The 21,515-nt window shown below is 40.2% G+C and overlaps 2 protein-coding genes across 2 annotated transcripts in view; one reads left to right on the forward strand and one right to left on the reverse strand.

Annotated features, from left to right (window-relative positions):
• Positions 1 to 319: 319 nt before the first annotated feature.
• On the forward strand, positions 320 to 4,669 carry LOC122178271 (trefoil factor 2-like). Its single transcript, XM_042868343.1, has 4 exons — positions 320 to 431; positions 1,729 to 1,875; positions 3,718 to 3,867; positions 4,490 to 4,669. The coding sequence occupies exons 1-4, from the start codon at positions 353 to 355 to the stop codon at positions 4,495 to 4,497; spliced, it is 384 nt and encodes a 127-aa protein (XP_042724277.1). The 5' UTR covers positions 320 to 352; the 3' UTR covers positions 4,498 to 4,669.
• A 5,286-nt stretch (positions 4,670 to 9,955) lies between these two features.
• ABCG1 (ATP binding cassette subfamily G member 1) overlaps positions 9,956 to 21,515 on the reverse strand; it is a 60,535-nt gene continuing 48,975 nt past the window's right edge. The window contains exons 11-15 of the mRNA XM_042868033.1: positions 20,079 to 20,247; positions 19,226 to 19,326; positions 18,608 to 18,766; positions 17,226 to 17,344; positions 9,956 to 15,714 (exon numbers count right to left, since the gene is read on the reverse strand). Of these exons, the coding sequence (XP_042723967.1) occupies positions 15,486 to 15,714; positions 17,226 to 17,344; positions 18,608 to 18,766; positions 19,226 to 19,326; positions 20,079 to 20,247 (777 nt within the window). The 3' untranslated portion in view covers positions 9,956 to 15,485. The remainder of the gene's footprint in view (positions 15,715 to 17,225; positions 17,345 to 18,607; positions 18,767 to 19,225; positions 19,327 to 20,078; positions 20,248 to 21,515) is intronic.

The raw sequence follows: 21,515 nt of genomic DNA on the forward strand, positions 1-21,515 counted from the left end.
CATTCACATGGCTATGATGTCAGCTAGGAATGCCAGAGGCATGCAGTAATGTCCAATTAATAGATTAGGGGATCACGTAATAGATATGTGATCTAGGGGTATATAATAAATACGCAATGAAAAGTTCACACAAGCTTAGAAATTTATCTCAGGGATATCAAACTATACACGGTAACATTTCCTAATTAAACAACAACAAAAAAAGCAGCCTCTGAGTGAAGCTTTGCAGAGAACAATGTTATCAGATCTCTCCAGGTAAACATGAGGACCATATAAAACAGGCTGCTTGAAGCAAAGCAGCACCTCTTCTCTACCTCCCTTTCCAGCCATTGGCCTGAGGGCTCCCAGAGCAATGGATGTAAAGGGGATCTGCTTGCTCTTTGTCATCCTTGCTGTAGCCCTCATCAGCTCAACAGAAGGAAAACCACCATGTAAGTACATTTACTTCCTGTTGCTTTTGCAGGTATGTACATCAGCCTGATTACAGTGATTCTAATAACAGCAAGAGCATGCCTCCAGATCACATACCAGACTGTGACTGTATTGCTCTGGCACTATTCCCAAATCTGGAGTCTAATTTTTGTTTTCAGAGAAAGCTACAGCAAAACAACAACAAAAACTGCAGGTCAACTACTGGTGAAATAACCAGAAACCTGCCCCAAAGATGGAAGAACAAAATGCCCAGGTGTTCACTAGAACAGGATTGGGACTGGAGTAGTAGTTAGGTTTGTCTAAAGAGTCTCCTGACATCCATTTCACATTACTTTTCTGCAGGAATGTGTTTTCAGATAAGTCTATCTACCTCATCAGTAGAAGACAAGTCATTTAAGTAACTCAGGAAGTGGAAAGCAAGTAGCTCAATGGCACATGAAAAGGGACATCTCTAGAATTTCTTGGTTGTAGTTGACTATGTAATAGATATTAGTAACAAAATATTAAAAGTCACCACTCAGAGGGTGGTGACACACTGGAACAGGTTGCCCAAGGAGGCTGTGGATGCCCCATCTCTGGAGGCATTCAAGGCCAGGGCTGGATGTGGCTCTGGGCAGCCTGGTCTAGTGGTTGATAACCCTGCCCATGGGGGGGGGGGGGGGGCGGCGTGAAACTAGGTGATTGTTAGGGTTCTTTTCAACCCAGGCCATTCTATCTATGATTCTATGAAAAGTGCAGCTACAATTATTTGTCTGCAACTATGTTCTTACAGTGACCTAAAAGATAACACTAAGGTTTTTTATCTTTATACTTACTGAAGATCCACAGGACCCTTAACTCATTATTTCCTCAAATGAGATGAGCAAATTAACAAATATTTACCAATCAGCCAAATCAACCAATATTTACCAGCAAATATTAGCTCAATACCTGAAGTTATGATTTTTGGAATTTATGTGATCTGTTTGAATTTCACTGTCCCACTGTGCTGCGCTGGGCTGGATGCATGTGGGACCATGCCATACTGGGTGAAGTACAGTTCTTACTGAAGTTGATAGGGGAGTTTCACCTCAGCCATCAGGGAGGGGCCCAGCATTTCACTTGCCATCTATTTGCCATGAACAGATCTTAAAACAAACATTTTAAGTTTTGATCTTAACAAGCAAAAGAAAACATACATTTACAAGATGGACAGAGTCCAGGGAAAGCTTATCGTTTCAAGAGAACACTTGATAAATGCACCTCTGCTAAAAAGCAAACTAACACACAGTAACTTTGGATTTCTGTGCTCAACAGCAAAATGCCAGTGCAAAGTAGCTGCCAGAGAGCGGAAGAACTGCGGTCCCCCAGGAATCTCAGCAGCAGCCTGCAGGAAAGCTGGGTGCTGCTTCAATGCGTCAGTGCCTGGCGTCCCCTGGTGCTTCACTGCTAAACCAAAGAAAGGTAACACATCCACCAGAAACACTAACTTACCTAGTGTTTGCTTATACAGAAACATGTACAGTCAGGGAGCAGCTTGTTCTTACTTTCGAGCCAAAGAAGTGGGTGCAAACCTCTCTCAGAAGGCCTTTGGTAGAAAAATGCAAAGTTAAATATTGATTGCCTTGGAACAGGCTTGGAACGCATCCTCTTTGCACAAGATATTTCTTTTTCCTTCGGGCTCCTAGTTATCAGATAGCCCAAGCTGGCTGTTTAAAAACATTTCACTGCCAATTGTGGTCTTGTCTGTCAGTGGAGCATATGATGCTTGGCACTTACCTAAAATTCTATGTGACTGACAAGAACATTAACGCTGCTTTAGCAATATGTGTTAAAGAGATCAGAAAGTCCTCAGCAGATGAATCCATCTGCATTCATTTAAAAACATGGACATGTTGTAACTTACAGGTTTTTCTTCTTTTCTTTTTTTAAGATTATTTTCATGCTTACCACTTTCTTCATTTTCTGCATGATTCCCAGTATAATTACAATGTGTAGTTCTTTTTTTCTTTCCTGCCTTTTCTTCCAGTGTTCATTTAATGAAATCTCCAAATTATGTCACGGCAGATCATTTTCTCCATTAAATTCTTCCTTCTGCAGACCCATTGGAAAATCTGAACTCTTTCCATCTTTTACCCTTATGCTGCCATATAGGGTCAGAGGTACTCACCCAAATCCTTCAGTAGCTGAATGCATTTCATGTAACTGTTGAATTGTGCAGTGCCAACTGCATGACTCCTTCTCAGGAGAACTTCAGTGCAATTTTACCCATTGTACCACCAGCTCTGGACACATGAAATAAGAGGAAGTGAGGGTATAAAGGCAATGTTAACAAATAATTAACTTGGTGTGAATCAAGATTGTTCAACAGGGCTTAGAACTGCTGAAATTTAATTTTGACATTGAACACTGCTTGCTTTTCTTGTAAATCTTGAAAAAGAAATGGCTGTATCTCACAGTGTCATTTTCATGGAGTTGCTTCTACGAGGAGTAATCTTCCAGGATAGGAATATCTAATTATTCAACCTGGATGGTGAAAGTATTTTAAGAAGGTTTTAATGTTGTGGAAGGCGGCTTAACGTAGATTCCCCACAACTACACTTCCTATCTGTTGGTTGCATTCCCACAGAAGTTCCTTCCTTGCATGTAATTTTAATTTGCTGGATGAGCTGTGATTCCTCACAAGTGACTTAGCTTTCCTCCACAACTGAAGTTGGCATGGAGGTGAATGGATCTTCCTCTCCCCACGTCAGCAGGGCTACTGAAGTGTTGGTCTCTTGCATTGAGCCAGACACAAGGCTGCTGTCCGTGGTGTCATCATGGAAGACAAAGAATCACTGAATATTCTCAGTTGAAGGGAAACCAGAAAGATCACTGAGTCCAACTCCTAGCTCCACACAGGACCACTCGAATTCAAATCCTGTGTCTAAGGTGTTGTCCAAACACTCCTTGAACTCTGGCAGTTGGGGCTGTGACCATTCTGCAGTCGGCTCTCTGCTCCACTGCTGGATCTGCAAAAGGCAAAACCGGATTGCTGCCTGCCAGGCACTTCTAGGGATGAACTTTGGCCCATCTAGCCCCTAGGGTGCAGCAGAAGTTCCTCATCTTTTGGTATGTAGCTTTGCATACTAGGCATAGTAAGCGTTTGAGTGATCTTCCTGTCTGAAATCAGTGTGGAAAAGGTCACCACAGCTGTTGTGCTTGCTCATGCACCCCATCTACCTTTTGTTTGTGAATTTTTCCACCAGATACGTTGGGCATAATGTAACACAGCCTCTATCCTTCCTTCCTTTTTGCTTTACATAGTTAAGAAAGTGTGTCCTGCTGATCCTCGTATCCGAGTGAACTGTGGCTACCCTGGCATCACAGCTAAGGAGTGCTTAAGCAGGAGATGCTGCTTCCGGCCACGTCCTGCTGGTGTCCCCTGGTGCTTCTACCACCGCACGGTTGAAGAAGGTAACATCCAAATGAGATATCTCCTCTGTGTCCCCATGGCCACCCCAAAGTTCCAGAACAGGACAGGATCTTCTCTGATTCTCAGATCTCAGTGGGTTCAGAGCCTCCTCACCTGAAGGCGTGAGTGGGTGATAAACCCCTAAAAGACCAGCTTCTTGCATGGAGGGGTGGTGTTGATGTGTCCCAGGGCCAGGGACCTGAGGGCAATTGGGACTCAGGTATGAGTGCAAGCCCTTGGCTAGCATGATGATAGAGGTCTGGCTGTCAAGTCCACATCTGCTTTATCACAAGAGGCAAAGGCTTCTTTTTAGAGACACGGAGTGAACCTGACAAAAATTTCTGTTCCCCTCCTCCTGTATTACAGTACAACTGGTGCAGCCCTGGCTGTTTCCAAGCCACCCCATAGTCTATTTTGCCCCTGGGACTCTCATTTGATTTAATGATCTGAATCATATCTAGGAAACACATGTAAAGACAGGTAGGACACTAGTTGCTAAAGTCTGCTTGTTGGATGCACACACTCTTTTTAATGTACTGCATCTAGGCAAATACTTCCTTGCATCGTGTCAAATTTGAGGAAAAAACATATCTCTTAACATGCTTCTTCTCTTTTCCTCTCCAGGTTGTTAAAGTAGAAACTTGCTGAAGAACCTGCTCAACTGGGAAATAACAGCCAGATATCCCAGCTCCAACTTTCTGTTTGTAACAACGATTTCTAGGTGATTATTTCTTCATTCTGAAGAAAATATAACCACAACTTTTATTCTCTCAGTAGGGTAGTACGTACAGTTTTTCAACGTAATAAAAGAACCAAGACACAGTCCATGAGTCCTCTGCTATCTTTATTTCAAAGCTGCATATTTCTGCTTCCCATGAAGTCAGACATCTCAGCGATGTTCGCTGCTTACATTTCACAGCTGTATGTATGTGCTACCTGACAGGTGGCTGCATATGGACCCCTCTCTTTTCAGCACTGAAAATACTCAGTGCTCCCCTTCACATCGCTACAACAGTAGGGCTGGTTTGCTTTTTCCCCTCAGGACATAAGTGAAGTTCCATTTACTTGGGTGCTCCACAGAAAAGAAGCATAGTATCATTAAGGTTGGAAAAGACCACTAAGTCGACTTAGTCCAACCACCAACCCATCCCCACCATGCTCACTAACCATGTCCCTTTGTGCTGCAAAGGTCCCTGGGTTGGGTTCTAACAGGTCCCAACTGAGGCTGTTCTGCAAACAGTGAATGATGTTGAAAATCACCAGTGCCTGGTGGTCCTCAGTAGGCTGTTATCAGAACAGCAGATTGCAACCAATGCTTTGGCTTCTCAAAGACTGAGAAGAAAATGTTTGGCAATGTATATCGATTCCATGTGTGGCTCTTCAGTGAGGAACAATCTGGCAAAAAGATGTAACTGAAAACACCTCTGCAGATACACTTTTTAACATGTCTACTTATTCTCTCCCATTCCCAAATACCACTAGAAAGGCCATGCTTCCTGTTCAAGCTCTGGCAAAGCTCCCATTCGGAGGGAAGGTTTCAGGCAAGGTGCTGAACCAAACTGAAAAAGAGCACAAAAGCCCAAATTTTCCTGTAGTAAACAGCTAAACGACAGAGTTGTGTCGCAAATATCCATGAGCTACTGGCCCAAAGTTTCAGTTCTGGATTTTATTAATAGGAGACACTCATCCCATGTGTTCAAGTACATTTCAAGATTCTTGGTCACAAAGAAGAACCTGAAAGCTCGAAATGATGCTCTCAAACAGCAGAAGCTAGAACATACGAGCTACTTCTGTTTCCCCGATATAGCATGTGCGGTCCTTGCCCCAGTTTACCCCAGGCACACCATGGCAGGAGGAGAATGACAACGTGTGCTCAGTGGTAGAAGACAAATTGGAAAACAGATAGACTTTGCTTTACAATACTTCTGTTGCAATGCATGATGTTTGGCCCACTTACATCAGCACTCACACACATGGGAGTGGACTGGCATGGTTTGAAGCAGCTATCATCAGTCTGGTGATTTGAGTCTATCGCATTTTGAAAAGCTGAATGTGGGAAGTAAAACCTGATCCATGTGCTCCTTCTTGCTCAAAATGGGATTTCCCCACTTCCTGCCCTTTCTCAGGCTTGGCACTAGACCTTGTCCAAGGGGGCACTATCATGGCAGCATGCAGCTTTCAACAAACAGAAGCAGAAAAATCCTGAGCTTCATTTAACTTTTGCTTCTTTTATAACGATTTTGAAGCAACTTCCTCATTGTACCTCAGGAGAAAGCAAAAAAAAAAGCACGGGTAAGACTTCAGGTAAAGCTACAAAATATGTTTAACATCCAACTGTAAGGATATGGGGGGTGAGCGAGGAGGGCTCAGGAGAAGGGGTCACAATTTGATGTTTCACTTTTATGTTTTCTTAATATTTTCCATATGTAGGAGAGATCAAGGACAGGCACAGAACTGCAGTGCCAAGCAGCTAGCAATGCAATTGCACAACATTGCATTAAAAGTTCTCAGATGTTCTTGAAAAAATCTGCAAGGCAACAAAAAAAAAACGGAGAGGAGGGCAGGAAAAAACGAGGCTGTGAAATAAAAAAGAAAGATGCAATTAGTACTAATGTCACTAATGCTGCCCTTGACAGCATTTTCTGACATAAATGGAGCTTGCAATATACATTTCCCAACCAAGACCTTTATTATGGTTCTCCTCAGATCAGATTTCGGTGCTGAAAACTGTCAGCGCGACAACTGCTCACTGTCAACCTGGACACTTACATCTTTCCAGGCTAAAAAAGGGGTCATTCTTACTGTAGCAGCTTTCCTACCTTCCAAACTGCACTCTGAAGGAGATTTTAAATTGATAGCTACAAGAAAATACAGCATAAACTGTTGTTTTCAAATGCTCTTTGTTTTATGAATCCATTTGCAGCATAGAGTGGAAGGTAATTGTGTGTGAGGTACATTAATTTTTGCACAGTTTCTAATGAGAAGCTTATGGTTGGCTTATTTCATAGCATTAATTATAATATAAGACACTAAAAGTAATTTAAGTTGCCTCTCCAGCTACAAAGGAGTCCTGTTCTTCTTTTCTGGTCTATGGAAATTCGGCATGCGGAGGCATCTAATTTTGGAGGCTGTAAATCCTTCAATCCAGCATTTCTTGCACACCATAAAATATGACCTCTATTATCATTATCATTATCATTAACTGTCTTGCCTTTAGCATGAAAAATGCAATCCTATTGCATCCTATGGGCTATTTGTCCTTTAAAGCATCATGGCTCATGCTGTCTAGGACTGGACACTTGACCAGCTTGTGAAAGCTGTGGCTGCTGACCTTGAACTGTGGTGACAAATAAGCTAACCCTGAGGCTGTGGCAGGCAGGATGGGTGGCACAAGGACAACTTAGCATGAAAAGTCACCCTGCCAACAAAGTGTTTGGCAAAGTAACACCTGTACTACAACCTGTCTTATGACACTGCTGTTCTTGGGGTTTGAAACAGGTCTAGTTTCCTGTCCAAGAGTTTTTCTCTCAGTACAACAGGAAGCAGCACTCCCAGTGCCTCATGGTTTCTACGCTGGGACACTGTTTAGAGTGGTAGAGATGGGAAGCATGTCATTTCTTGGCCAAGGCAGATCTACAGAAGAAACTTGAGCAGAAAAATATTGGTTTTCTAAATGAGCTGAAGAGACCTTTCATGATGTACAACTTGACAGAAATGCACAGGAGGCCGCAGAAGAACACTGCATGGGTATTGTGGCAGAACAAGGGAGAGCTGTACTTTGTAAAACAGGGAATAGATAGGTGTGACAAGCAGAATAAAACATTTCTCTTGGAACAAGGGAGGAGGGAATCTATACATTCCAGAGTACTGAGCAGAAAGAAGAAAGGGAATCACAGAATCATTCAGGCTGGAATAAACCTCTGAGACCATCTAGTCCAACCATGAGCCCATCTCTCCATGTACCTCAGTGCCACATCTACACACGATCGTTCACTGCCTCCTGTAATGCAAGAACACGGGGAACCTGTGCTGAAAAAGGTAGCATGATGAATATGAACAAGTGACTCAAATAGGAATTAGACAAGTCCATGGAAGTTAAATCCATCAAAGGGAAGAAAATACAAAGAAACTCCCAGAGAATCAGATAGTCCTTGACTTGTCAAGCAAGCACACCTTGATGTTTTGCCCTGTTTTTACACTCTTCTCTGCGCACTGCTGTTGCCACTGTCAGATCCTTGGCAGCACAGATCTTTGCCCTAAGCCAAACATGACTGCATTTCTGTTTTGAAGAATTTTTACTATTTGTATCCATAACTTAACTGCTGTGGGAGTTACATGAAGCTACCACAATGTACATCCAAACCAGGCAGTTTGCTGCTCTTGCTGACTGCCAGAACCTCATGCAATCAGTGAGAACGTACCTCAACCAACACAGCTGCCATGTATGCCCCTTTGAGAGAGAACAGGGACAAAAGCAACTGTCTGAAAATAATAACACTTTATTTGATTTTTTTTTTTTTTTTTTGTTACATTATCATAAATGCTCTCTATTCTCAGAAAACAAAGCCCTAGTTTGGAAAATAATGCACTTACAAATCTCTTACGGGTATTAAGTATACAGAAATATACAAAGATTTCTCTATTGTTGTAATATATCATCAGAATGTCCCACATCCCACATTTTTACTCAGGTTCACCGTACCAGTAAGCGTAAACTACAAAGGTAACAAGCAACCTGAAAAAAGACATGGCTGATATAATTACATATATGTATATATATATATCTACAACAGTGCAAATATATCACAGCGTGCAGGCAGCAGTAGTCTCTAGAGAAGCATAATAAAACTGATTCATAGTAATGCAAATGCATTACAGAAACAAGAGACAACAATGACATTCGATATACAGAATATGCACACTTCAGCACGCTGATTTAAAACGATGCTTGCATTGACTCTTGCTTTAAAAACAAAAGAAAAAATATTAAATATTTCAATTATAGATTCAAGGGCAGTATCTCACAATAAGGTCAACTGACTCAGATTAAGTAATGAACAAATCTGTACCACTACAGGTAAGAGTTTGGCTACACTGCAGGACTTGTTTTCTTGATAGATATATCACATGTTCTATTTCCTTAAATTTCATTTACTTTTATTGTAAATGAGGAGCATTTGTTCCATATTCTTTTTCAGAGTTGCTCAACAACTTTGAGAAGCAGTAAACCTGCTTCTTAAAGTGAAATAGAAGAGTCTGTATAATAACACTAAACAGGTTACCAAAATAATTTAAACTAGGGTCAAAAAAAAGACATCACAGATGTCAACAGCAATGTTAAAGATTCCCATGTCACCTTATGATCTGCATAAAAAGACCCATTGTAGATTTTTCTTTTCTTCTTGAAAGAGAGAAGCACACCCTTAGATCCAGACTGTTTGGCATTCTGTAGCCCAAAGAAATCTACAAATGACTGTGCTCCTCCTCAAACTACTTTGCTCTATACTCCAGAAGCTCACTGTAATCACCCATGTGGGCAACAACCATTATCTAGCAAGGAGGACACACGCAACTGGTTCATGTGGCCTGAGCTGTACAGCAGCCTCCAGAAAGAAAATGGATCAACAAAATCTTGGTGAACGTTGAAGGCATAAACAATGTCCAGAATGCAGGCTGAGTTATGGGAATTCTTTTTGCAAAAGGATTCATATTTTCCTTGGTCATCCTTTGTTTTACATTTCTTGTAATGACTCTCAATAGAATTCTAAATCTCTGTGAGGAAGCTTCTACAACTGACAAATACATAAAGTTACGGTTTATTGTAGGATTTCAAAGTAATAAAAAACTTAAAGGAAGCTTGTAAACAGGAGAGAAAAACTTTTTTTTACATGGGTAGTAGGCCAAGGGGGAACGGTTTTAAACTAAAAGAAGGGAGATTTAGATTAGATGTCAGGAGGAAATTTTTCACTCAGAGGGCGGTGAGTCGCTGGCACAGCTGCCCAGAGAAGCTGTGGTGCCCCATCCCCGAGGTGCTCAAGGCCAGGTTGGATGGGGCCCTGGGCAGCTGAGCTGGTGGGGGGCAGCCCTGCCCATGGCAGGGGTTGGGGTGGGTGGGCTTTGAGCTCCCTTCCCACCCAAACCATTCTGTGATTCTAGGACAGGACAGTAGGAACTGATCCCTGAAAATGCTACTGCCTCTGTCCAATCGCAAAGCCCATGATTAATGTCAGTGGCACCCAGCACTTAAGCGCTCACTAGTGCTGCGTGGCACAATCAGTAAGACCTGTGTCATGAACTCAGCAACGATCAGCCTGTCATAGACTGTTACAAAGGATGTGACACAGTGTCATCTTCTGCCTACTCTTTGTTCCCAACAGCTTTTCAAAATGCCTTTGTGATTGTTGTATCTTATTAATGGATTTCCATATAGAACTAGAAGAAAGTAACTCCTGAGTAATCGCACCCTTTTGGGGTGTTGGGTAGGAACACAGATACAATAAGATCATTTGGTCTCAAATGAAAAAGAACAACCTTTGGGACATTATCTCTGCATCTACCACTGAGATGCCCTCTGCAGAAATCCAGATCAATTACCCACCAAGTCACCCTGCTCTAGGGGAGTCTGAAGTCAGATCATGCTAAAACTAACCCTGAAGTTTTTTTTTAACATTCTTGCTTCTGGCAGGGATTTTGCTGTCCTGCGTGAATATTAAAGGTAAGAATAATTCTAGCAGAGCTCAAGAGTGAAATCCACTGCATCTGATAAGACATTCTGCAGTGCTGGGGGGGTCTTGCCATTAGGCAGGACAAATACAAACAGCCCTCTTCTCCACCAAGCCACCAGGTGGGATGGACCTACAGCTCAGTGAGTAAAGGCAATGTGGAAGAAGGCGCAGAGGCTGCAGAAAGAATTACTAATGTCATTTTCACTCTTCTCACATGCATTTTGTGAGGATCTCTGGAAACATCGCTGCCCACCTTAGGTCCCTCCTTCTGCCCTTTTTGTATTGGTCCTGAATATAAATGTCACGTGGCAGGTGACAAAAGAGGGAAATTGTATTTCAATAAAATCTAATGCTGAAAAATAATTAAGAACTCTTCCTTCTTAGTTTGGAAAGAACAAATAAACACTGGCAGTTTTAGTATGCAGAGCACTCCTGGATTGGCATTTCTGGTGCAGAAAGAAAAGAATAGAAACATTGTTTTTCCTTATCAAAATTATGCAGATAATAAAAGCTATTATGCAAACCCAAACTAAAAGTACTACAGGAAAACATACACTCCTCTCTATGCTCTATTTTAACTCTCCTTTGCCCCGAATATTTTTTGGTTCAAAAAGATTAATTCAAGATCACTGTAATCACCCAGCAACTAACCTAAAGCAAATTGACTTTTTGCTATAGTCTCTGAGTGTGTTCACACAGCCAACATCTCAGTTTTCCTGTGCAATACAGCCCTCAACCAGCAAAGCACTCAAGCCTGGACTTTATTTTAGAGATATCAGTCATTACTTTGATTCATGAAACAATACAGATGTGAGGAGTTATTAACACAGATAATTACTTCTTTGGAAAAAGCTTTGGAGTAACCCATTAGAGCAGAATGCATCCATCTAAGGCTGAGTACATCACACAGATAAGATGTCCTTGTGAGAATCACTGCAGTGGTGCTACACATCAGGGTGCACTACCACACTTTGTTTCAAAAATAAATGCTTAACATACCATTAATTTTTTTTTTTGTCAACACAGACACTGGCACAAAAGAGTAGACTGAAATAGCTGTCATCTGATACACCCCGTTTTCAGACTCAAGTAGTCATTATCTCACACATAATTATCTCTGTCTTTAATGTGCATATATGCTCCTTCAATAAGAAAAGAGATAGTTGGGGTTTCAAATGTTAAGAATCGCATAGGAAGTCAGCACCAGATATTTTTTCCACTACTCCCTTTGACCCATAAAGATGACATTTTCTCAATTTTTTATCTGAGTAGCAACCGTTTTCCAAATCGCTTATTTCATCGTAAATAAAAGAAAAAATTACTCCTGAAAACTTCCAGATTATATGCAGGTTTCAGCAAAAAAAAAAAAAGAAAAAAAGAAAAAAATTGAAGCATAAAGTCTTAACTGATGCACATAATAACCAAAATAACATAAAAATAAATAAACAAAAATGAAACAAGGAAGCCAACAGAACGCTAAAGACTTCTAGTAATCACAACAGCAATCACAGGTCCAGTCTACAAGAAACCATTTAAAAACATTTGTGCCTTGTGCAATTTTTAAATGGATTGCAACAGGTCTGAATGGTAATAATAGCATTGATTTCAACATGTTTATGGCTATTTATACACAGTTATAAAAATAGACTTTTTGAAGTGTTTAGTTTCTTGCTGGCCTCATCTTTTTTTCAGCATGAAGCTCCCAGAGGTTGGCAAAGTGTTTGCTCAGTTCACTAACACAGGAATGCATTTTATCCTAGCCTGTTAGAGCTTATTTCTGCAAAACAATAGAAAGGCCAAACAGAATCTGTGTTAAAGGACTTTACAGCTTAAAAACACACAATTGGGATGCACTTCAAATACTTCTGTCCCACAGTAACATCAAGGGATGTCATTAGTTAATTTTAGCACCAAGGCAGGAAAGAATGATTATCTCATCTGTGGGTAGAGCTGGCTTCAAGAGAATTCATTTATTTCTTTATTGGAATACTACAGCCTGAAAGTGTTGCTCAGAATAGTAACTTTCAGCTAAATTCTGCCAGCAGATGGCTGGGAAGAAGCACAGCTAATAAAAGGAGTGACAGAAATATTCTGGAGCATCTATTTTCTTAGGAACACCCACAGAGGATCAGATTTTTGGCTACCATCATACAATATATCATTACAGTGCAGAAGGATATACTGCAGACTAAAGAGCTAAAATAAAATCTACCAACAGAGGAACAAGCACACACAGACAAGACAGTGTTCAAGGTGCCCATATTACTAAATAAGGTTAGACAGGAGAAGACAGCACCGCCCTCATCTAAGTGTAGAAATATCAGTTTTATCAGCAAGGTTATTTCATTTGATAAACTGCAGGTGATCTTCAGTGTGCTGTTTGCTAAATGGTGTTGGTAAACACAAAACTTAAACCCTGACCTGATTTAATGATGTGGATGTCATTTATTCATACTCAGCTAGCCCACAGCAAGACCATCGGTGTGCAACAAAACAGTCATCTGGTAAACCCTGTTTTTTATCTGTTTGCAAACAGTAACGGCCTGAAATACTTACAAAAATATTCTGAGAGTCTTAAGATAATCAAAGTAGGCTGTACCAAGGAATTTCAGCTTGTGACTTGTTTAATAACCGTTCACAGTTCTGAGTGTTATTTAGAGCAGCCAAAGTTCTTACTTTCTCGTAGCTAACAGCCAGGTAAACACATACCTTCTTGTTAGCATGCCTGGAAATGCTGTGGAGCTGTACAAAAGCTCTATTAGCTTCAGGGATATTTTAAGAAAAGAAAAAAAAAACAAAAAAAAAACAGCAAAAAACCCATGCAGATTGTACAAGGATTTTTTTTTTTTTCTTTTAAAGTAAAGATTAACCTTGCTTTCACAGGCCAACCTTACTTCCAGGGAATGTTCAGCTACCATTCCTAAAATGCGTGAAAAGCCTTCAGCCTTCTGGAACACTGGCTTAACTCAAGTATGCTGATTTTAATAGGTATACACAGTCTGTGTCTGCACCAGTAAATTAAAGACAGTCTGGGCATGGGTAAGGAAAACTAACAAACTGTCTTCACTGAGAAATGAATGGTAGAGTTGTCGCCCAACACAACCCAAGGTTTTTCAGAAAGCATTTGAAGTTAGCATAGGGCAGAGATTGTTCCTAGAAGACCCAGTTGTTTGAGGATTAACAAGACAGCAGATTGTGCAAACTGGCCTAAAGGCCAGAGATCAGATTCTAGCATTATTTAGTTAACTAGTAAAGATGTAGCTGTGAAGTCCTCAAACATAGTCTGTGAACTGTAATTGATGATGAGCAGATGAACAAGGTCTTAATCTACTCTACCATTATGAATTACTGAGCTCCTGAGTGGTTTGCTGTCACTGAGCTGCTTCCAGTCTACAAGACTTCAGCACCCTGTTAGGAATAATGCATTTGTAGAATGTGTAGTTCTGGCTCAGATATCTACGACTCTTAGGTAAATGGACAATAACTGCAGAAGGTACTGGAATTCACAAAGAATTTCATCAGGGCGTCCAACACGGGCATGAGTGCCATGCTATCATTTTGGGTTGCCAATCTATACCCATGAAAATTAGTAACAAAATTTGTAACAACTTAGTGTCAGAATTCCCCAACAAGTTTACAAAGGTGAGATATACAAAACAAATGCATGCCTCTTGCAATAGTTTCATAGGTGTTTAGATCAATTTGCTGTTAATTTTCATTTCACTTACGTAGACTTTTGGATGCAAACAAAACTGCTTGGCCTGCAGTGTTACAAAGCCCTTTGCATAATCTGAACAGACTCCTACAAGTCATTTTTAACTAGCATTTCAAACACTGACATACAAGGCAGTCGGAAGTGGTTTAACACAATACTCCAAGCTCTGAACTATAGATAGGTCTTGGACTCCATCAGACGATTTCTTAGACTTTAGGGACAGATTCTGCTTTCATAATTTAAGAAAAAATGAGCCTTGGAGCGCTTTGATCTTTTCATTCACAGGAGGTAGATCAAACAGATAAGGAGCAGTATCAGTATTTTCAAGATAACAAATCTTTAGGATTTAAAAGACACTGCAAAAGAATGTATTTTCAATCATTCAGCAGTAGCTTGAACATGTCTGTGCTATCTATTGCTGCTTCCAAATATGGATCACAGACTTAGCGCAGACTCAGAATCTGCCCTGTCCTCCTATCATGACAATTTTCAGATATGAGACCAGCTCGACAAGTAAAGCACCAGAATTCTACATTTAAACAGAAACAAAAATAATGACTTGAATCATTTTAGACTTTTCTTTTTCTGTTTTTAAAAAGTACCCATATCAAAAAGATGCCTTTTCCTTATTATTACAGTTACAGATTTTTGGCCAGTAGGGGTAATGCCATGGAAAACAACTGCAAAATAATACATAGAAAACCACGACAATGAAACTCTCGAATTTAAAAAGATGAGATAATCCTATTTTCTTTGCATTTCTCATTTTGCATTTCGTTATCTTGTCACCTACAGATGACATTATACTATTCTGGCTACCAGGACTTGAATTACCTTATCGCATAATTGGTTTTCAGAAAGAAATTTCCTGCAACCAGTTTTGTTTTTTTTTTTAATTACAGTTACACTGTCTCAGTATTGAAATTCTGTGTTGTAAAATTCCCTTCTATTTCTTCTTCCTGGTTAAAGCTAGAAAGTGTAATGAAAACATGACCCAACCCAACTGGACTGATTGACGTAACACTATATGTCTTCTATCCCAGTGTGGTTCTCTATGGGCTAGGTCATAACAGCATCTAGCTGGGCACTGGAGACGGGCCTGCCACAGTGAGACAATGTCAACTGCCCTCTACTGCATGTCTAAAGATCTTCCTACTGCATCATTTTGGTTGTTTTTCCTCTACCTCTCTGCCCGGATTTTGTATCTGAGAACAAAATAGGCAATTAGACGCAGAGAGAAGAAGAAAATTCCGAGAACAATGAAGTCCAGGTAGAGTTTGGCATTTTCTACATCCAGTTCTCTCAGAATGGCCTCTGATTTTTGAAAATGGCAAGTATCATCTTTATCACAATGCAGATCTTCTCGATCCAGTCCATAGATTGAGAGAATAACTCCTTCGAACCCGTATCTGGAAAGAAGAAGAGTGGATCATAATGTAAAATGTTGATGATCTGTTTAGAAGTGCTCCCATTGAAATATACTCTCTATAAGAGCTTGGATGGAAACACTGATGAGTTTGTTACTGTTCTGATGTTTGTCCCAAGGTAAATTCTATCCTTATTGCAATAAAGCAAATGACATGCCACTGGTAATTTATATGCGACTTCTCAAAAAGGAGAATGTTAAAATAGAAAGCAGGTAAACTTCAGCTCATATTCAGATTCTCCTTTTAAGAGTGATATAATTAATTCAATTTTTAAACTAAGCAACGGGGATACAAGTATGGTCTGTAGTCAGAAATATATTAAAACTAATATAAATCTAGAATGTTTCTTCTTTTTCCTTACAAGTACCACAGTTTCAGTAATTAATAAGCACAGTTCCCATGTTTCCCCTGAAACCAGACGCACTTAAGATTTTACTCTATGAGCAGATAAGTTATCACAGTTCCCATGCATTTGATAGCTACCTTCAGCTCCAGGAAACCCTAGGCAGGCTGGACGATGACTTAAGGCCTCATCTTGAATTCTAGCTTAACTAATTCAGGGGGTGCAGTCTCTTTATCAATGATGGGTCTTTGTGTAAGACATCATTAGACAAATGAAAGCATATTCAGTTTGAGTTTTCTTAGTAATACTGCAGTATGGGCAGGGTGAGGAGAAGGGAGTGAGCAAAGTGGGTACCACCTAGAAACCTATTTCCTCATACTAAAGGGGACTACACATACACAAGCCATACACAAAATGATAGTCAAAACATTTCTTACTAAGATGCACTTTAGCTCCTTCTGCAACATCTACTTCCTAATCACTTCATCTGATTTCGAAGAAAACCTTTTCATAATCATCATGGGAATTCACCATTTAATTTTAGCCATAAATATTTAGGTGTCCAGTCCAGACTAGTTTGCTGCCTCCAGAGGTTTCCTGATGACAATCAGACCATAAGATAACTGTCTCAAGTAGAGCGTGACTGACATAGATAGGATGTAACATGCCTATGCCTATAAACTCTTGAGCAAAGAATTCAGATTAGCGATGACAAAAATCCTATGCCTCTTTGCTACTGCAAAATTTAAAGAAAACAATGCTTTGTCCAACAAGGCTACCTAGGATACAGCAGTGACTTATACATAATTTCCTTCTGAAATGTGGTGCTGACAACAGTTTCTCAACAATTTTGGGTATACCGCCTTTATATCACAAAGTCCAAGGAGATTTGGATGCTGTGCAATCCAGAGTACTTTCACAAGTACTTAACAGACTTGTGGCCAAGGATCCATACCAAATATTCCTGTTTACTTCACAGTAAAAACAAAATAAAATGAAGTGAGGTAATGTGGCATTCATTTACATTATGTATACGTCTATACTTCAAAAGAACGTCTTTTGAACATAGCCTTCTTGGTGTCCAAAATAACCAAACGATCATATAAGTAGCTTTTCTAAAATGGGAAATTAATGGACTCCCTAGCAGTACCTGACATAGGAAATGTAGGACATCCACTGGAGGTATGTTGGGATGGTATCAAAGCTGACAAAAAACCCAGAAAACAGAAGCACTGGAATGGCAGTAACCGGACCCACAAAAGTGGCTACCTGGGAAGAGAAGGAATAGGCAGATTCTTGTCAGACAGAGAAAAAACTAAAAATTAACTTGCTCTTTCATCTGATGTCCAGATTTCAAGTTAGGAAACCAGACTGTCAAATAGCACTTCTCTTACAAAAATCCTGGTTTTTGTGCCAAACCAAACAGACAGTGAAATTCTACTCTCTGAGGCAGTGAAGAGTTCTACCATTCGACTTGAATGCTACTTCATTAAATAGTTAGAGTTTCAAATGCCAATTACTGAATTTTTTGGACAAAGTTCCTTAGAGGCAAGTTAACATTTAGTAGAGGAAAATGGGTCCTCTCATCTTCCTAAAACTTGTTCCTACATTGCTGCTTCAGGATCCATCCTTTGAAGGACTTAAACCCACCACAAATTTACAGAGCAAGACGTACACTAGAATTCCTTTGATACTCAGTGTAAGTGACCCCTCTTCCTCATTGTTTGACAGATCAGCAGACACACAGTCCTCCTTCTCATTAATCCCACACGCAAAGCAGTTTCAACCGGTTCTAAAATTTGATGAAGGTGGTAAAAATGATTTCCAATTGAATGGCTTTGTTGAGGAAGACAGGTATTGGCCCATCTCCAGCCTCTCCTCTCTACATCTCCTCTAGGACAAAGGGTCATACAGGTACCTCTGGTGAAAGCAGAAGAACAGAGGTAGAAAAGGGTTTTGCTCATTTCCACAGGATGGTACAGAGTAAACCAAGATTTCAACTTCAGAAAACTTCACACTATCAGTGCATATTAGTATCAATGTAACATGTTGAAACAGGCACCACAGAACATTTCTGTTGTGAATTATCGCTTCATCAATCTCTGTGCCAGGAAGCAAAATGGAGTTACATGGCTAGCTTCCAGCCGCCTGACAGTCACGCCAACAGCTGCTTCTTGCCCTCCTTCTGCAGAAGTTTAATGTCTGGTCAATCTTTTTTCTACCCTTCCACCTGCAACCTTGCATGCGTGTGGAAGAACCCCATCCTGAGCTACTGATCTCCATGGCCAACCTGCATTCTGTATATACATCAGTCCTCCTCAGCCAGGGATAAATACCAAAATACAATCCGCTCAAGCAGGCACAGCCCATTCAGATCTGGTAGCAAGAAGCATCAAGTAGCTATATCAGGCAAAGAGAACTTTTTGCTTATCTTCTTTTAACCAATATCTTGGGACACAACAACATCCACAGTAAGCAATCAGTTCTAGGAGATATCTAGGAGATTGTGAAATCAACAAATGCCATTGGTACCTGGAGAGATGTAGAGGCTGCTCCTATGAGAAGACCCAGTGACTGTGCCACCAGGGATGTCATGGTTCCTAAGGCTGCAAAGAGGACAAATCGGAGTGCATCAGATGGCTGTGAAGTCATCCAGTACACGATGCTGCAATAAGCTACAGGAAACATGATCTGCAAGGAGATATACTTGTAGTTAGTCTGTTGAAGCCTAACGTTCAGTTTTACTCTGAATAAGATAAAAACATAGGGAGACCTAGTTAATCCATAGCTCTCAGTCTTTACATGTTACATGACACACATGGTGTTCAGCTGAGAAAAACGAATTAATCTGCCGCAAGCCGTAATATCTATCATGCTACTGTGTTTTAGACAACAAATCCCGCACACTTACATCCCGTTTCAATTTCTCTTTACATAACATCAAAAACGGTAATTTTTTAATTAAAACAATACTATGTCAGATGAGGGCATACTATTATCAAGATGCTTTTTATCTGAACCTGAGGCTAAGGCACACACATGATAACTTTCTTCATCACTCAGATAAAATACTGTTACTGATCTTCTCAGCAAGTGGACTTGCCGTGAGTTTAAAATGGTTCTTATTTCATTGAAGAGTAGCACATATACCTGAAAAGGAACATCAGCCATTGTTTTGGCAAGATAGTAGGCTTTCAGGCTGTACCAGTAGTTCAGGTGCTCTCTAAGAAACACACCCATCTCAAGAGGAACTACAGAAAATACAAATAAAGGTAGGTAGGTTGTCAGTGTATAATATTATTCCACATAGTAACAAATCTAATAATATTATATAATAACAACATAATTCTTAACTGCTGTAGTCTGACAGGGGGACTGGAACTCAAATACCTTTGACAGACCAGCAATAGTTTCAAGATTTATAATGAAATGTGAGAAGTCTACCCTGAGAATTGCTAACTGTTGAGAATATTTACTGGGTTACTCAAATGATTTGAACTCTCCTCTAAGAGGCTTTTTAAAATAAAAAGAATTTCAAAGCCTAAAGGACCTGGTTATTCCTTTTGGTACAAAGGCAAATCCGAAGTAACAGTGCTCCCAGAAGAAGTACGGAACAGTTTGTTTCAGATATCACATGACTATACTGATTTCATGCAGCAGTCATGACTTAGAAGTCCTAGGGAAATTAGCATAGTTCTTCTAAGATTAAAAAAAACCATATCTTAACAAAGCAGAGATACACTGGCACATTAGGAAAAGGAGTAATTCCAGTCCAAGATTGTAATAATAGACTGTGAGAGTTGAGAACTGCTTGCAGAACTGTGGAGAGAAGTCTGTCCCTGTTAGATTCTACACAGCAGTTAGTGAGAACAAGCTTCACCCTAAAGCCTGTCTTAGAATTGGAAGCACAATCAAATGTCATGGTACATGAAATAGATACACTGCCCTTCCAACTTGTTGCAATCTCCTTGTTCTTTAATTTAAGAGTATGACTGGTACTCACATGTAAGGACGGTTGGCATGAGTGCAGCAAACATAAGAAACAACATGGAAAAAAAGAGGAAGCCAGAATTGCTGAGAACCTTCTTAGCTTCATTGCCAATGCCTAAGTAGAGCAAGCCAATAAGCAGACCGATTCCAATGTGAGAGGTGATACGCAAATGTGTTAGGACCTATAAGCAAGGAAACAGAAGTATTTCTGATCAGAAAGTCTGAGTTCAAAAACAACAGAAATATGACTGAAATCAGATATACAGCATGCAGAAAAATAATAATTATGTCCAGAAGAACAAATATAGGAATGTTCACTTTCTACTAGGAAACTGGGTCTCAGCTAAGGAAAAGTTACATTAATGAACTTTCTAGTGTGAATCAGACCCCAGGCTATTAGTCCAGATAATTTCTTCCAATAAACAAAAGCAGAAATTGTAAATGTTGCAACCTGAAATCCTATTGTCAGATAGTGTCATGTAGCAATTTTCCCTCACGTACCAGGAGACTTTCTCACTATAAGACAGACGTCCCTGAGCAGATAAAAGTGGTAAGACAAGGGAGAAAGAAAAGAGTTTTGTTTGTTTGTTTGTTTTGTATAGACCAAATGAACTTAATCAGGCACACATAAGCCTTTTGTGGCTTCTCGGCAAGACAGTAGTTCTACAAGTGACATGGATGAATAAAGAAAAGTATGGAAAACCTGCAATAATTATTAAAAACAACACTGTTTCTCTATCTAAGTATCCTAAAATAAGCCACAGTTTCCCCTAGATCGAGATGAGGAGAAGTTTCTATGATCAATGGTTACAGTTTGTACACCTTGGAGATACACTCTCCACAGAGGCATTCCACTGACTAGCTGACATGAAGCTGCATGTATGCTTTGTTTTTTAACACATCTCCCATGTGAACACGTCAGTGTATTTTGGACTGAGTATTTGGTGATGTGCAAACTAGCACACATTACAGAAAGACAACATTCAACAACCTCATTGACCTTTTAATGATAAATGCACTATAATATAAAACAACAGCAAGGGACAATAATGCGAGATGACAAATAAACACACTGGTAAAGCAACCAACGGGCACAGAATCACAGAATCAGAGTGGCTTGGGTTGGAATGGATCCCAATGATCATCAAGTTCCAACCCCTGTCTGTGGTAGGGTCACCAACCTCCAGATCTGATAGTAGGTCAGACTGCCCAGGGCCCCATCCAACCTTGTCTTGAATACCTGCAGGGCCGGAGCATCCACAACCTCTCTGGGAATCCTATGTCAGCACCTCACCACTCTCAACATAACATATATGGTCTGGACATAACATATATGGTCTGGACATAACATATATGGTCTGGAAATAAGACGCTTCCTAACCACTGTGACAACATGGTTCTGCCATATCTTCCCAACTACCATATTATGGAAAACAGCTCCTTGCTTTTA

This window comes from Lagopus leucura, unplaced genomic scaffold (genome assembly GCF_019238085.1).
Source record: "Lagopus leucura isolate 7727_CA_CO unplaced genomic scaffold, USGS_WTPT01 Super-Scaffold_100001, whole genome shotgun sequence".
Classification (NCBI taxonomy): Eukaryota; Metazoa; Chordata; class Aves; order Galliformes; family Phasianidae; genus Lagopus; species Lagopus leucura.